Below are 17,772 nucleotides of genomic sequence, written 5' to 3'. Positions count from 1 at the left end.
CTGTGGAGACACTGCCATCCCCATGCCACAGCCTACACTCATTACTCGGCAGCCCATAAGTCTTATGCGCAACTAGATTACCTCTTGTGTTCCTCTCAACTGGAAGCGCGCGCACAAGATGTTGAGATCCACCCGGCCTCATTGTCCGATCACTCCCCGATAGAGGCATCTTTTCTGGTACCAGACACGCCTAGCCCGCAACAACACTGGCGCTTGCGAGATGGTTTGCTGCAGAACCCCTCCTCGGTGGAGAAGATCAAGGCAGCCATCAGCCAATTCCTCCCACACAACGCTAACGACGACACTACCAAAGCTACCCAATGGGCGACACTTTAAGCTGTCATCCGCGGCAAGTTTATTTCATTAGCCGCGGCCAATAATAGGGAACGCACGCAGAAGAGGGCTGAACTCACACAGCGCGTAACGGAACTGGAGCAACTACACCAACGCACTGGGGCAGCCAGGGCTTGGCGCCAGCTATGCACGGAGCAGAAGATGTTGGCTGCACTAGATCAGGACGTGGCGGAGTTCGCCGCTATACGCCTGAAACATGCCTACTACGCTGGTGACCGGTGCGGAAAACTGTTGGCTTGCAAACTGCGAGAACAACGGCAGCAGCGACACATCCATACCATCCAATCTAATCAAGGTGACTCGCTCACTGATGGCGCGGCCATCGCGGCAACGTTTGGGACCTTCTATGCAGACCTGTATGAAGCGGATAGGCTAGACCTACAGCTCGGCAGCGACTACCTGGAAGGAGCAACCCTTCCATCGCTGAGTGAGGCACAAGCACAGTTCCTCGATAGGCCCATAGGCTTGGAGGAAGTCATTTCAGCGATCTCCCGCCTCAAGCTGGGGAACTCCCAGGGCCGGATGGCTACTCCGCGGCTTTTTATAAGAAGTTTTGCCAGCAGGTGGCCCCTTTGCTGCGGGCTCTCTTCAACACCTTCGATAAAGCGGGGGCTATCCCTCCGGAGCTACTGGAGGCGGCAATTTCGATGATACCCAAAGCAGGCAGGGATCCCACTCGCTGCAGCTCCTACAGGCCGAAATCCCTACTTAACGTAGACCTTAAGCTGTATACGGGTATCATTGTGAGCCGGCTGGCTCCCTATATGCAGCAGTTGGTTGAACCCGACCAGGCCGGCTTCATCCCCCAGCGGCAAACGAGCGATAACACTAGACGCGTCCTCCACCTCATCGAAGCAGGATCTCGCACAAGTCCGGGTTGCATGCTTCTAACCATAGACGCTGAGAAGGCGTTCAACCGGGTGCATTGGCCCTATCTAGAACAGACGCTCCAGAGATTCGGCTTTGGGGAGACTCTGCGCATTCGGATATTTAACTGGTTCAGACAGCCTACCGCGACGGTCCGAGTCAATGGTCATACCTCGCCACGCTTTCCGATAGGCAGAGGGATCAGGCAGAGGGACCAGGCAGGGCTGCCCGCTCTCCCCCCTCCTGTTCGCGCTCTACATGGAGCCACTGACACAACGGGTCAGACAACAACAACGCATCAGAGGCATCCCCTTTGGGGGAGACACGCACAATATCAGCTTATAAGCGGACGACATCCTGCTCTCCCTCATGGACCCAATGCAATCCCTGCGGGCGCTCCTAGTCGAGCTGCACTCCTTCGCCCAGGCCTCGGGTTTTAAAATCAATGTGGAAAAATCAGTGGCGTTGAATGTGTCCCTGCCCCCTGATGTGTTGGCAGATGCCAAGGCCGAATTTGACCTGCAGTTGTCTAACTCCACAGTTCTGTATTTGGGGGTCTTACTGGCGCCGACAGTGCGAGGCACGGCGGAAGCCAACTACTCCAGGCTAAGCGTACACCTCAGTGAGACACTGAGGAAATGGAACCGTCTCACGCTTTCCTGGCTAGGACGTATAGCAGCAGTCAAGATGACCCTCCTACCGCAGGTCCTCTACGTCTTCCAGACCCTTCCTCTGCGCCCACCGACAGGATGGCTCCAGAAGACTCAAGCGGATCTGGCGCGTTATGTATGGAATGGGCGTCGTCCCCGCTTTAAGCAGCAAATTGCAACTCTCCCCCCGGCTCATGGAGGCGTGGGCCTGCCCGACCTCACCCTATACTTCCAAGCGGCTCAGTTGCGCACTCTGGTGGAATGGTACCAACTTGAATCCAGCAAACATTGGCTCTTTCAGGACCAAGCGGTGGCTGGCCGGCCCCTCCAAGGTGTGCCCTTCTTACCGCGGTGTCACAGGCCACCTAACCTCTATGCATCATACATTACGAGTACGGTGATGAAAGTGTGGGATCAGGTGGCTGTCAGGAGAGAACTCACGTTGTTTCCCTCCCCGCTAACGCCGATATTCGGGAATCCCGACTTTACACCGGGTCTTGACCCACAGCTCTTTAAAACGTGGAGGACTACTCCCTGTAGGGAGGCGGGTCATATGTTTAGCCTAGAAGGCATCCTCTCCTTTCAGAGGGTGGAGGAGGATGGGGTGCAAGAGGCTGATCGACTGCCCTATTTGCAGGTCTGGCACTGGGTCTTGCACCCGTCCATTAGACCAGGAGCGCAGCGTTTCCTCACGCCGTACGAGAAATGGCTCCTAACACGCACATCCGAGAAGAAATTACTTTCAGACTTGTACCAACACTTGCTCCTCTCCAACATATACACATACAATTCAGGGAAGGGTAGGTGGGAGGAGGACCTAGGGATGCAACTCACGCCCAAAGAATGGGAAGGGATATACCACAGGGCCAGGCACTCGGCCTATCACACCGGCCTCACGGAGACCCTGACTAAGGTAGCCACATATTGGTATCATACCCCAGCGCGAATCAATCGCTGGGATCCCCAAGTAAGTGATCGCTGTTGGAGGGGGTGCAGGGAACGGGGAACACTTGAGCACCTGCTATGGAGCTGCGAGCGGCTGCAACAATACTGGTCCACCATCGTAGATCTAATAGACACGCACTTAGACACCCAGCTCCCTAGATTCCCTGCCTACATACTCCTTGGCTTACCAAATGCGCTGATGTACCCCTTGAAATCTCTGAGGGGGAGGCCGATTGCTATCGCACTAGGGGCGGCTGTGCAGAACATTGTGGCCCGCTGGAGAGACCCGCAGCCCCCCATACAACTTGGCTGGCTACACAGACTTTGGACAATCCTGGGGATGGAGAAGCTGTCCCTGACAGCAGGGGGGAGAGGTGAGGAGTTTGCAGACTTCTGGCGGACGTTCTTGACTTTGCTCACCGGGGAGTTCAGGGAACTGAGCTGTCCCCGTTATCTGAGATTGCTGCATCTCGCGGACACCCCACTCACTGAGCCCAAGGCAAAGGCTTGCAGGCGGAAAGTCCAGATATAAAATAGTTTTAAAGCTGCCCCTTTATTGCTACAGGACTGGTTGGGGATTCTGCTTGGTTTACTCAGCGGACAAGGAGGGGAGTGGGGGGTAGGAGAGGGGGGGTTAGTTTGGGGTTTGGTTTTATTGCACACATGGCTACAGCATCCGACTGGTTCTCTTGCCTTTAGACGCGGCCGGCCCGACTGGGTTGTAGGCGGCTTGCTGTGTTTAACACATCTTGTATGGCACTTGCGCCTCCCATGGCGTTACTTTTGCATTGTTATTGTGTGGCCGGTGCCTTCACAAGCATGGGTCGGTATTTATGCGATGAATAAAAAGATTTAATGCTAAAATAAAACCTGCTCACCCTCTTGGTAGCTTGGCACGGGCAGACCGGTTTATCTCAGAGGCAGAGTGTAAAGCATTTGTGAACACATACTGTAATACAGGGAAAACACTACAGATGGGCACCACAAAGGTTTAGAGAAATAAGTAATCTTTACTAGACTAACACAAGACCAAACGACAAAAATCCATAATACTGTGATCCAAATAAGTCCTTAAAATGTTAGAAATAGCTTAGTTCACTTCAGATGTAAATGCGGCACTTTACTCTCACAGTACCTGGGATGCTTAATGCAAAACAAAGAAAAGAGTCGCTGGGTAGGTGATGCGTCGGTTCCTTACACTCAGGGGAGTGGATGCGTCTGTTCCTTACTGCTGGGCAGGGGAGTTGATGCTCACTTCCTTACGGTGTGGAGAGGTGATGTATTGGTTTCTTACTGCGATCTGTTGCGATGACGCTCTGGTGCGATGCGACAAAATGGCATCTTGGTTACGGTGCGACAACGTAGATGCGATGTATGCACGCCCGACGGCCGAGCGGCGACTCAGTGATCGTCTGAGCCGTGACTGGCCCTGCGACATGCTTTTACTGTGATGCAACAGAGGCCTCTGAGGCGGTAGAACGCTTCTCGAGTAATGTGACGTGATTCGGTGATGCGATGGTGACAGCGGCAGCAGCGGCACGCTTACTCGCCAATGCAGTGGCAACTGCTGTGGAGGCGACATGCTTCTCGTCATTGGGTCGCACTCCCAGTGACATGCAGTCTCTCAGAAGGCCCAGCAAAACAGCAGGCACTTCAATTCCCAGCAAGGGAATTCAGTGGGGAGCTGGGGCTGAAGTCTTGTATCCCTTAGACTTCAGCAGGAGGCAAGCACAGTTCAAGCCCTTGGAGATTCTTCTTCAAGATGATGAATGCTACCTCAAACGTCCCTCCTCCTCTTACCGGGACCCGTCTCTCCTCTCTTCCACCCCTGGCAACACCCAAGAATCAAGTTCACTGGTCCAACTTCGATCTACATGATGACCATTCCATCTAGAAAATTATTTTCTCCTTAAAACCGAGCACCCACTTAAACGACGCTCCCCCCGCCAACTGCTTGCAGCAACCTCCCTACTCATCGTTGCCATTTGGACTACTATTTTCAACGCTTCCCTGACTCCCTGAAAACCGGGCAAGTCATCCCCATCCTAAAAAAAAACACTCTGAATCCTGTAATACAGGGAAAACACTACAGATGGACACCACAAAGGTTTAGAAAAATAAGTAATCTTTACTAGACTAACACAAGACCAAACGACAAAAATCCATAATACTATGATCCAAATAAGTCCTTAAAATGTTAGAAATAGCTTAGTTCACTTCAGATGTAAATGCGGCACTTTATTCTCACAGTACCTGGGATGCGTAATGCAAAACAAACAAAAGAGTCGCTGGGTAGGTGATGCGTCGGTTCCTTACACTCAGGGGAGTAGATGCGTCTGTTCCTTACTGCTGGGCAGGGGAGTTGATGCTCACTTCCTTACTGTGTGGAGAGGTGATGTATCGGTTTCTTACTGCGATCTGTTGCGATGACGCTCTGGTGCGATGCGACAAAATTTCATCTTGGTTACGGTGCGACAACATAGATGCGATGTATGCACGCCCGGCGGCCGAGCGGCGACTCAGTAATCGTCTGAGAGGAGACCTCTGAACCAGGGGCTTTTGTCTTTGTTTTGGAACTTTTGAGCTTTAACGGGGCCAGATCATCCAAAATGTTGGACATAGTCGAGTTGTAGTGCTCTGTGAGGTTGTTGACCTTAGAAAGATTTGTGTGTGTGTGTGAGGGGCTGAGGGGCAGGTAGTTCATTCTTGCAGCGAGCAGTTAGCTTTCCAGGTCAAGGTTCTTAGGGTCTCTGAGCCAGCATTTCGGTTTCACCGGTTGTCCAGGTCTTTTCTTGCGGTAGTCAGGTATTTGGAAGGTGATGGCATGGTGGTCTGACCAGTCGCATGGATCTATTGAGTTCAGCCTGACCGCTGATGCCTTAGCGACGATCCACTCCAATGTGGCGCCTTTTGAGTGGGTTGGAAGGGGGCGGGACTGGGTGAGTGATAGTTCAGCAAGGAAGACTTAGACGGCATTGACTTGGGAGTCATTGGGGTCATTCCAGTGCAGATTAAAGTCATCGAGGAAAATGTCATTGGAGTGGGGGGGGGATAATTTCCAGGAGGAGATCCATGAAGGTGTTCTTGACTGTGAGGTGGTAGAAGATGTGCAATTTGCATAACTGAGTGGTGGTGTTACAAATGGAGAGCGCAAGATATTTGCCAGTGTCCGTGGGGTCTGCATGGAGTTCTGTGACAAGGAGGTCTGAGCGGTAAATGCATGCGAAGCCTCCCCCTTTTTTTGTTTGTCTATCAAGTCTAACAATGTTATAATTTGTTGGGACCAGTAAATCAAGGTAAGAGATGAAGATTTGCTGTGCCAAGACTCAGTTAGGATGGCTACATCAGTTTCATGGCTAGGATGAGGGTGGCGATGTCAGAGGCATGTCTCGCAGCTGAACTGCAGTTAAGAAGGAGGCCAGAGAGTGGAGCATCGGGACAAATGTTGTTAGAAGGGGAGGATATGGGTAATTGTGCTAAGTTGTTGCTGTTTACACCTCTATGACAGTAGATGATGATCTATTGGTGCTGATTGAGACCGCGGGAATCAGGTAATCGCCTTTCTTGTCGGGGAACAGGGGGCGCCGGGGAAGGTCATGTAGGATGAGAGGAGGGCTAGGGTTTCCTCCTCCGAGAGGTAGTTGGTATGTTTGCAAGGGCGAAGATGTCTGCTGGCCAGCTGCATGGGTTGGAGGGTGAGTATGGGGAGCGGGGGAAAGACTGAGTTGGGAGAGAGCTTGAGGGTAGCCATAGAGTGTTCAGTGAGGATGTTCTTCAAATTTAATAAGGATTTCAGGATTTTCTGAACTATGATGAAAGCTCTGGTGTTCAGGGTTTCAAGGTCTAAAGGTGTAGGTAGTAGTTGCAGGGAAGGAACCAGAGAGTCAGGACAGGGTCTGGCGGCATGAGCAGGAGGCCATCCGGGGGAGCTCAAGCCCCCTAAGGCTTGGTTACTGGGAAGAGGGGAGAGAGGAGGTCTAGGCGAGCTCAGTAGGGGGGTTTCGGGACTGTTGAGGGGAAGATTAGGTGACTGGAGGGTGAGGTGATTGTTATTTACTAAGTGAGAAGGTGAGGAGCGAGGATCGGAAATGGGAGCGGCCGGGTTGATTTATTGATGAATGCTAGAGGTCGGGGGAGCGGAGGAATGTTCTCTAACAGGACTAGGGGATATACAGTCTCTGGATTTGACCTGATTGGGGAACCCATTGGGAAGCACATAGGGAAGATTCGTGCCAGCCCGACTTCTGGAAGGGAAAGAGGGGAAGGAAAGGGGAGTGGCAGCAGCATTAGTAGGTTTAGATATGAGGTCCTTACCCTTGGAATTAGAGCTGAGTGAGCCGGAGCGGTGACAGGAGCCAGGGCGCGACCGCAGGCTCAGAGGGTGCGTGGAGGAGAGTAGTACTTGTTTCTTGAGGATGGAGAAGAAGTCAGCGAATTTATTGAGATCCATGTCTGGTGCTTGGATCATGACAATGCCGTTTTTATAAAAGGTAATGGTAAGGCCGGGTTTCAGGTTTTGAAAAGGCACGATCATGAGTTTGGCACCATAAGGAATGTTCCTGGAGTTGTGCTGTTGTCCTAGTATAGAAGAAGTGTTGTGCATATTATAAAGCTGCTGCATCAGAACAATGACATCAAATGTTTACATAGATTATAGATTGTGATAATTGGTAAGATGTTGAATTAGAAATTAATTTTTATAGCACAAGGCTTTGCAATGCTATATGACAATTCAGTGGATACTCTGGCAGCTTTACCTACCATACAATGTCACTCCACACAAAGACACTCCAGACAGTGGCACTCCATGCCGCACAATGCCACTCCCAACCACACAATGCCACTCCACTCCATGCCACACAATGCCACTCCACTCCACATGTCAGTCCTTCCCATGCCAATGTACTCCACTCCCTGCAATGCCGCTCCACTCTACTTCATGCAATACCACTCCAATTAATGCCACACTATGCCAGTCCACTCTACTACATGGCATTATACTACACGCTCGACACTGCCACTACACAATGCCGAGGTCTGGCCCGGGACCAGGGTTCAATTCCCGCCTCGGCGGGTCTTGGGCTCAATTTCCGCGGACCTGATAATTCTCGCCTTGGTGCCTATTCTAATCATGGGTCCCACTCTGCAACTCTGGGCAATAGCTTGCTTAATCTCCACAACGGCCCCAACAGCGCTGGGATGCCTGGCTTTACCTTTGGGGTGCCCAGGAGTGGACATTTCACAGGGAAAAGCCAGGAAGGGTTCCACAGCGGTATGCGTACAGCGCCAGGAAACCCCGGTTGGGGTATAAGTGCGCTTTACAAGTACAAATTCATTTCATTTCATTTCCATGCCACACAATACCATGCCACGCTACTCTACTCCACTCCAATCAATGTCACTCCCTTCCACGTCACACAATGCCACTCCATGTCATGTCACATTATGCAACTCCACTCCACACAATGCCAATCCAGTCCACAGCCACAAGGCCACTCCATGCCACGCCACGCCACACAATGGAACTGCAGGCCAATGCACACAATGCCACTCGCCTACTTCACCTCACACAATGTCACTCAACTCGTCTAATCCACTCCACTCAAAGCCACTCCACGCCATTCAACTCCGCACAATGCCACTCCACCTAATGCCACTCCACCTAATGCCACAACACTAGATGCCACACAATGCCACTCCATGTAATGCCACACCACTCCGTGCCACTCAACATCACTCCAAACAACACTCCACGCCACACAATACCACTCCATTGAATAGCACTCCTCTCGATGCATGTAGTCATTGTATAGCCGTTCAATCCCTGGCGGCACAACACCCAGGATAATGCGTTGCATGGATAAACACTTACAAGGTCCAAAAGGCGAGACCTATTGGCTACGCCAATGCTTGTTTTAAGACTGCACTTAAGTGTTAGTCAACAGGAAAAGGCTCTTCTGTGGTGAGCTCTCTCACTCTCCTCAGTGCCATTATAACAGGAAGACAGGAGAGCCTATCTAGAGCAGAGCGGAAGGCCACATTTCGTGTCAGCCATCGTTACCGACAGATCTGTACAAGCTCACACATCCCAGGGTCACGGGGCGCCCCAGCGCGCCTTTGAGACCCACATGACTCACATTGTTCTCCTTGTAGTAGTAGGACAGCACGGGGAAGCGGCCTCTGCTCCTGAACTTCGCGCTCCCGTGCAGGGTCGCCTGGGTCGCCGTTCTGGGGACGACCAGCATGGGCGGGTAGGTGGTGCAGACCTGCAGGACAAACACAGGAAACGCCTCGTGAGATACGGCGAGCAGCCGCTGATAGCGCGAGCAGCCGCTGATAGCGCGAGGCGCGTGAGTTGCGCATTGTGCACGAGCGCCGATCCCACCCAGCATGCAAACACGACATCTGGCAAAGCTCGCTGCATTAAACACTCAAAGAGCAGACATGAATCTAGTCTTCCTATTCCTCTCGGACACTGATGTGGGCCCGGTACACCACACAGCCGAAAAGAACATGGAAATGTCCTGCAGGAGCCTGAACTTCCGACTCCAACGGACTGCGTCGCAGTTTTGCAGAAGTTCTTTACATGACAGTAATTTCACCAGCCACAAATCTAAGCGCCTGACATTTTCGCATGCAGCAAATGTAACTGAAAAATGTATTTTTACATTCACGAATTATTTTCCTACCTCTATGTTAGTTCACGGGAAAGTATTTATGTCCGTCGAGAACAGACCTCCCACCCACTCCCATATCAATTCTCGGGATGTTCCCTGCCCATCACCAAAGACGCTTCTTCTCCTGCCCTAGAGAGAGCTAAGTCGACGTGTTCACAGGTTTGGTAAACTACCTGCAAATGATCGGCGTTACTTCACAAAAGTGTGAGTCTGTGGGTGTTAAACAACTTTTACGTGTGACCCTCGCACCAACCCTTCACCTAGCACGACCACTACATAGCAAATCCGTTCATAAAGAAATTTCACTCGAATTGTTGAATTATGTTCGATGATAATATAATTTCCAGGGGTAAAACATGCAGTTTCGGAATCTGGGAAGAAACGGGATTACGCACTCACTGATTATGCCTTTTGCACACCTAAATTGCACCTGGGTGTATAGAAACTTTCGAGAGCACACCTTTTATTTAAGGAGGACATGGGTACCACGAGGTGCTGTACAAAGAGCAGCATGCTGTGTGCGCAGAGATTAGACACCAGGCCGGTAACTGAGATGAGAACACACACAGCACTAGAAAGCAAACTGTACAGTTTTATTTAAGTTTCTTGAATGTTTGCCTAACCTACATTCAAATTAGAGACACCAATTTGCCCGCAATCATTCACTGTAGGACAAAGCATCTCAGTTTTTTAGGCCATCAGTTTATACAGTGGACCAAACTTCCTCCCAAGGAGATACAATCTAATATGTAGACGACATGAGCATCGCCAATGGGTCTTCAGATCAGTCTGTCTGGGAGTCAAGTCCTTAGCCAAGGTATACATTTATTTGGTATTCATTTCACTAAAATAAAAATGTGCGTATGATCTTGCAACATCCTTCTCTCATTTCAAGAATGTCTCTCAAAGCAAGGAGATATGACCAAGTTGTCTTGCATAAGAGTGGAGTACACGTCTTGAAGGAAAAGGCTTGCATCTGCACTAAAATATGTAGGATAATGTCAGCGTTTAGAAAATATTTTACATGGCAGAAAAAAAGTTCCTCTTTGGCGTTGGAGGTAAAATGTGTAAAGGAAAAATGGAGAGGACTACAGTGGACAAAATGGAATCTAAAAATGTCTTAAACAAAACCATATGCCCATATGGTGTATACATTTTTCGGGGGGGGGGGGGGGGGGGACTTTTTGGTTTTGTAAAGAACCTTTCCCATTTATATGTATTTAATGACAGTGTATGTATTTATTTATATAGCATCTGAATCGACCCCTAAAGGGGTATCTCTGCGCTTCGAACGGGTAACCTGGACGTGGGGCTACTACATGCAAAATCAAAGACAGAAAAGGTATGGCAGTTTATCGCTGCACTCCCTTGTGCATCCATTGCATTGCACTGTTCCGTGTACTAAAAGGGCAATGCAGTTATTTGTTCCATGTCCTTATGATAATTTCAACACATTTTCTAAATACAATCCTAGTAGAATTATGCAATAGCTTACATATGAATTGTTCCATATCCATTACCATCACTATGTTTAAAGTACATCTTCATTCTTGCCCCACATGATATTTAAATATAATATGGAGTTCTAGGATTGCTTCTGGCTAATGAACATGGTCACACTACTCCAGGATGGCGACAACAACAAACTGTACTCAAGGGGCTATGGGACACTGAGCTAATGCCCTAGACACTGGTTGAAAACAGTCCAGTTCTGATATCAGCTGTCTGCCTTTAGCTAAATTCTACCAAGACTCAAAGCTTATCAGTGGGTGAATGCATCAAATTTAAGAATGCTGCGCAGGAGGGGTTGGTTGGAAGATCTGGCTTGTGGCCATGTTAATATTAAAGATATTTAACAAATCATGCAAGACATCAGATTCAGTTCACCCCAAGATTCCTGTCCATATACTATGGCAGCCAACTCTGGTCTGTTCTGTGGTCATCTGATAGATCTTTTGAATTTCTCCCTCGAATCTGCAGTTTTCTGTGGCATGGAAACATGTATATGTGCTTCCTCGGCTTTAAAAGCCTTCTGTGCATTCTAACTTTTGCCTTACTTCCTTGCTACTTTAACTTTCAGCATTTTTCGAGAGTGATTAATCTACAGCTACTTGCCTTTTTAGAGGTACATAAATTGCTGTATGCTTGACAATCATGTTTCATGATTGCACATATAGCACTGAAACCGCTATATTAGCAGCCACTGAGTCTATCAGGCATACGCTAGATAATGGCAGAAGAGCTCCCCTTATCCTCCTAGAACCATCCGCTGAGTTTCATACTATCTCTTATGTTATTATGATCGGAAGACTGTGTGAGATAGGTCTCTCTTTCAAGGCGCTCCAATGGCACCAGTCTTTTCTCATGAACAGAACTCACTCCAGTCTTTTCTTATGGATCGAACTCAAACAGTTTTTCGTCCTCCATTTAAATCGAGAATGTGGTTTTGAAATCATATTTTACTCAGATGACACTCAACTGATACTTTCCATTGTAAACACAGAAACTACCAGACAAAGGTTTTTAGACTATTTAACGCCTTCGATGCGGATGACGAGCTCAGCTCGTCATCAGCCACGGTGGGCGTGGAAAAATAACCACCGCAGCGATGCGGTTAAACAATGTGGCTCTATAGAAAAGGCACATCTGTCTCAAGTTAAATGGGGATAAGGCAGAGATCATCCTTCATGGTAAAGCTAATTCCATCTGGTCCAAAAACTGGTGGTCAAGCAATTTAGGCCCTGCCCCAGCCAAAAGAAAGCTGCTAGGAAGCTGGGTATCATCACTGATGATAGACTTCACGAAAAATCAAGTTCATTCTGTCATGAGAACATCTTATGGGATCCTGCGCAAGCAGAACAAAATGTACTATTGCCCCCCTTACATTGTAGAAAAATTATCATCCAGGCTCTGATCAGACGACGTCTCAATTACAGTAATGCCATTTATGTGGTTATGGTTGACCACTTGTTCATTCACATTCAGACCATTGAAATGCTGCTGCCCGCATGATTTGCAACCTTACAATGAGACCTTCATCTGACCCAATAAACTTGGTGTGCAGTGTGCGATCTTCAAACAGCTGTGCAAAGTACATTAGGCCCTTCACTCCAGAGGTCCTGCTTATTTTCAAAATAAATTCTCTTTTATAGACTTGGGCCTTAAGGTTTGCCAATAAAGCTCTTGTGCACACTATGCAGAGTCGTCTTGCTAGAATGGCAGGTCTCTTCTTTTCGTATCTCACATCCCTTCACTGAAACGCTCTCCCACAGAATATTGGATTAACATGCAGTTTTTTTATATTCAAGAAGATCTTACAAACTTGGAAGTTTTATCCTTTCTTGGCATTCCTATCCTGTATTCTCCCTGTGATTTGCTGGGCCCTTTGTGCAAGGATACCCTGCCAGAGGTGACTTTGGTTCTATATAAATCTCTCTTAGCACACTCCTGTGGATCCTGCAGGAGTCCGCACCAAGTAAAAGCCTTGATGGCTTATCTACAAATAAAATGTAAAAAAATAGCAATTTTCTGGAAAATGTATACATTTTCTGAAACTTGTGAATTTGGTAAAATGGTGCCCATTTCTGAATACAAAATGGTGGTCGTGTACTTGCGAATGTAATCAAATCTGCCAATTCACCTCTCAGTAAGTGCATTTTTACTATTCGCAAGCGCCTGATTACATCTACTCCTTCCTGGTGCTTAGAACCTGCCATCCTGCCTTTCCCTTTTCTCTGCGATTTTTTTCAATGTGTTAAATTCACAAATGTTATCAAATTAGTGAATTTTGCAAGGTTTAGGATTTCCAAACAAAATATTTAAACCATTGATCAGCCAATTGCATTCTTGAAAAATTCAAATGTGATTGACACAACTCATGAGTTTCTAGCCCACAAGTTTTATTGGGCAGGATATTGGCACATTTTAACCTTTCAATGCTCATCCACCACCTTTTTCTAATACTAATATTTCAAAAGCGACTAAACAAATTTACAACAAATAAAAAAAAAAATACACTTTGAGAGAAGTTCTACTTTCAAGGCAAGTTAGGTGTAAATCCATTTAGTGGTTCTGCTGTAGCAGGCCAGCCACATTTCATAGGGGAGCTGGAATGGGAAATGCAACTTTATTGATTCTATCACCGGACCAGAGGCTTGGATTATTGCTTCTCTTTTCTTAACTGCAAAATTTCAGCAGCCAATGAAAACGTTCAAACATAATACAAACGAAATTTCTCATGACGCAATGCTCTTTAACCACCAATCACAGTCTCTCAGTCTGTATAAGGAGTACCCATTTACATATTGCAAGCCTCTTTCTTTGCTGCTCGCAGCCGAGTTTAGTGCCTCATCACATTCCTTATTATTGCTTACTTGATTTGTCTACTCATTACTTGTATGCAGTTTCCCATATTGTGCTGTATAGCGATTCCTGATCGCGCCATCCGCGTCGCAGACCAGCGATTGTTTCAACCGTTTGCACTTCACTGCAACAAGGTTTGTTTTTATGTGCACGCTTGCCTTTGTGTTCAGTGGCCTTCCCAGCTCTCCTGGTTACCGCAGTGGACCCCGCAGGCCTTTTTCTGGCAATTAAGAATCAAACGCTGTTAGACGGGGACCCGGAGGGTCGGCCGAGTACAGGGGGAAGAGGCCTCCGGTGAGGGCCTACTCCGGTGATCGTACAGACAAGTAACTTCCCCCCCCACAGATGGACACCACACAAAGATGAGTTCGGCACACTTTATATAAGAATCTTGAGGCAAGGTGATAAACGATACAGCGGGACCAGGATACGATGATCCTGCCAATTCTAGTCTCTTTCGGGGGAAAGGGGTAGCGGGACAGTCTTAGTACCGGTCCGGTACGGGCAGCGGAAGGTGGAGCTCACAATCCTCGAGCTGGGGAGTTCGTAAGGATGGGCCGCGGCAGCGCCAGCAGGCTTCGACGATGGTTCACGATGAGAAGCCGCGGCAGCGCCAGCAGGCTTGGACGATGGTTCACGATGAGGAGCCGCGGCAGCGCCAGCAGGCTTGGACGATGGTTCACGATGAGGAGCCGCGGCAGCGCCAGCAGGCTTGGACGATGGTTCACGATGAGGAGCCGCGGCAGCGCCAGCAGGCTTGGACGATGGTTCACGAGGAAGAGGGCCGCGGCAGCACCAGCAGGCTTCGAGGGATGAGTTTGTCTCGGTGTCTCTCGACTCCAGGATACAACTGCCTTCCTGCTTGGAGCTGCCCCAGTTATAGGTCTGGCGCCCTTTGATGTCCGGACCCTCGCACTTGGAGGTCGGGAGGTCCGTGATGAGGGAGTCCAGACACCCAGCAGGGGGGTGGAGCCAGTGCCCGGGGAGGCCGGGGGCGATCGACACCTGGTGGAGGGGAGCCATTGACACTCCTTCTCCCATTGACCTGCCAAGTGGTCTCTTCACCTCCTGGGTGGATGGTGGTGCCTCGATGTCGGGGTCTGGCCAGGCCCTGGGTTGGGGTCGATCTGAGGCCACGCGGCCTTGTCGTGTAGTGTCCAAAGATGGCGGCTGGGCCGGGGCAGTGGTACTGAAAGGGGGTCCGGACCAGCCGATACCGGGGTGTTCAGGAGCTGGAGTTCCGTTGTGGACGGGCCGTGGGTTGACCCAGTGGGTTGCTGGGATAGTTCTCGTCTTGGGCCCAGGGAGAGCAGGGGTCCGGGCCCCGCCATGCGGGGAGGGAGCGGGCCTTCCATGAGGCCTGTCCAGCATGCGTCCCCCCCAGCTGAAGGCAGGGAGAGTCACCCATCCTCTTGGGTACTCTCCTCGCAGAGGCGGAAGAAGCGTGACAGGCCGTCTGCGTTGGCGTGGTCTTGGCCTGGACGATGCTCCACAGTGAAGTTCATCCCCTGCAGGGAGATGGACCAGCGCAACAGTTTTGGGTTCTCTCCCCGCATCTGCATCAGCCATTGCAGGGGTCGGTGATCCGTTTGCACCCGGAAGTGGGTACCGAAGAGATAGGGCCGGAGCTTCTTGAGGGCCCACACCACGGCGAAGGCCTCCCGTTCGATGGTGCTCCAGCGCTGTTCTCGGGCCAGCAGGCGTCGGCTGATGAAGGCCACTGGCTGATCGACTCCCTCGGTGTTGAGTTGGGAGAGGACGGCCCCTACGCCATGATCGGAGGCGTCCGTCTGTACTATGAACTGCCGGCTGTAGTCGGGGGCCTGGAGCACGGGGGCGGTGCACATGGCGGACTTCAATCTCTCAAAAGCCGCCTGACACTCCGGAGTCCAGTTGACTGTTTTGGGGGTTTTCTTGGATGTGAGCTCTGTGAGGGGCCCCACAATGCTGCCATAGTCTTTTACAAACCGCCGGTAGTACCCGGTGAGCCCCAAGAAGGCTCAGACCTCTGTTTGGGTGACTGGGGGTTCCCAGGCCTGGATGGCAGCGATCTTGAGCTGGAGGGGGGCCACCAGACCGCTCCCCACTTGGTGTCCCAGGTAGGTCACGGACCCTTGGCCAATCTGGCACTTGCTGGCTTTGATGGTGAGCCCGACCTGCCGGAGGGCGTGCAGGACCTCCCGGAGGTGGTGGAGGTGGTCTGCCCAGTGGCGACTGTACACCGCAATATCGTCAAGATAGGCGGCGCTGAATTCTTCGAGGCCCGCCAGTACCTGGTTCACGAGTCTCTGGAAGGTAGCTGGGGCATTTTTCATGCCGAATGGCATCACCTTGAAGTGGTAGTGGCCATCCGGGGTAGAGAAGGCGGATCGCTCTTGGGCCCCTGGGGTGAGGCCGATCTGCCAGTAGCCCGCTGTTAGGTCGAAGATGCTCAGATACGGGGCGGCCCCCATGCGGTCAATCAGCTCATCTGCCCGGGGAATGGGGGTGAGCGTCGGTTCTGGTTACGGCGTTCAGACCCCGATAGTCCACACAGAACCTGAGCTCGGGGGCGACACCCGGGGTGGCAGCCTTGGGGACCAGCACGACTGGGCTGGCCCAGAGGCTGTCAGATGGCTGAATCACTCCCAGAGCCAGCATTTTGGAGACTTCTGTCTGGATGCAGGCGCGCACTCGATCCGGCACTCGGTACGCCCTGTGTCGAATAGGGGGGCTATCCCCGGTATCTACGTTGTGAAGGCACCAGGGGGTGACCCCGGGGATGAGGGAAAACAGGTCGGCGAATTGGAGCAGAAGGTCTCGACAGTCTTGGCGTTGCTCTGGGGATAAGGCCTCGGAGAGTCGGACCCCTTCCACAGAGCCGTCCTTTTCGAGCGTTCTCAGCAGGTCAGGGAGGGGCTCGGAGTCTTCTTCAGTCCCACTATCGGTAGCCATCAGGAGGCTGAGTTCCGAGCGCACGAAGTGGGGTTTGAGTCTGTTGGTGTGGAGGACCCGGAGGGGGTTCCGGGGGGACTCCATGTCGATCAAGTAGGTGACTGGACCCTTGCGCTCTACCACCTTGAAGGGCCCCATCCATTAGTCCTGTAGGGCGCAGGGTTCAACCGGGGACATCACCCAGACCTGTTGTCTCGGCTCGAACTCGATGGAGGAGGCATGCTGATCATACCATAGCTTCATGTCCTCCTGACTGGCTTCAAGGTTGGTCTTGGCGAGTTCCCTGAATTCCCGGGTCTGGTTACGGAGGGTCAGGAGGTACTTGTACACATCCGGAGGAGTCTTCTGAGGGGCCACCTCCCACCCTTCTTTGACCAGGCTGAGGGGGCCCCGGACGGGGTGTCCATACAGTAGTTCGACCGGACTGAAGCCCAGGGATTTCTGGGGGACTTCTCGTTACGTGAACAGGAGGCACATCCCACTGGCGACGTAGGGGTTCTTCCAGGCCCATGATCATCCCCTTGAGGGTGCGGTTAAACCGCTCTACCAGCCCATTTCCTTGTGGGTGATAGGGGGTCGTGAATTTGTAGGTGACCCCGCACTGTTGCCAGAGGGACTTCATATATTTGGAGATAAAGTTCGTGCCCCTGTCACTGACGTCTTCCCGGGGGAAGCCTACCCGTGAGAAGATCCCCATCAGGGCTCGGCCCACCACGGGCGCGGTCACAGTCCGAAGAGGAATGGCCTCGGGATAGCGGGTGGCGTGGTCCACCAGGACCAGGATGAACCGGTGTCCTTGGGCTGTCCGGGGCTCCAGGGGCCCCACAATGTCTATTCCCACTTGTTCAAACGGGGTGGTGACGATGGGAAAGGGCTGCAGGGGTGCTTTGAGTTTTCGGCCGCTCTTCCCGCTGGCCTGGCAGGTTGGGCAGGCCCGGCAGTGGTTTGCTACATCATTCCGCATCTTCGGCCAGTAGAAGTGG

General features: G+C 51.0%; 1 protein-coding gene across 2 annotated transcripts in view; it reads right to left on the bottom strand.

Moving 5' to 3' along the window:
* Window positions 1–17,772, bottom strand: part of MTMR8 (myotubularin related protein 8) — a 682,512-nt gene that overhangs the window by 310,794 nt on the left and 353,946 nt on the right. The window contains exon 5 of one of the 2 annotated variants that reach the window (XM_086918376.1): window positions 8,954–9,082. The exons of the other annotated variant lie outside the window; for it this stretch is intronic. Coding sequence (XP_086774502.1) covers window positions 8,954–9,082 — 129 coding nt within the window. The remainder of the gene's footprint in view (window positions 1–8,953; window positions 9,083–17,772) is intronic. 2 annotated transcript variants of the gene reach the window in all.

Source organism: Lissotriton vulgaris, chromosome 4_1, assembly GCF_964263255.1.
Source record: "Lissotriton vulgaris chromosome 4_1, aLisVul1.2, whole genome shotgun sequence".
In the NCBI taxonomy this organism is placed as follows: Eukaryota; Metazoa; Chordata; class Amphibia; order Caudata; family Salamandridae; genus Lissotriton; species Lissotriton vulgaris.
Note: the sequence above shows the minus strand (reverse complement) of the source record. Positions and strands in the feature narration are given on the sequence as shown.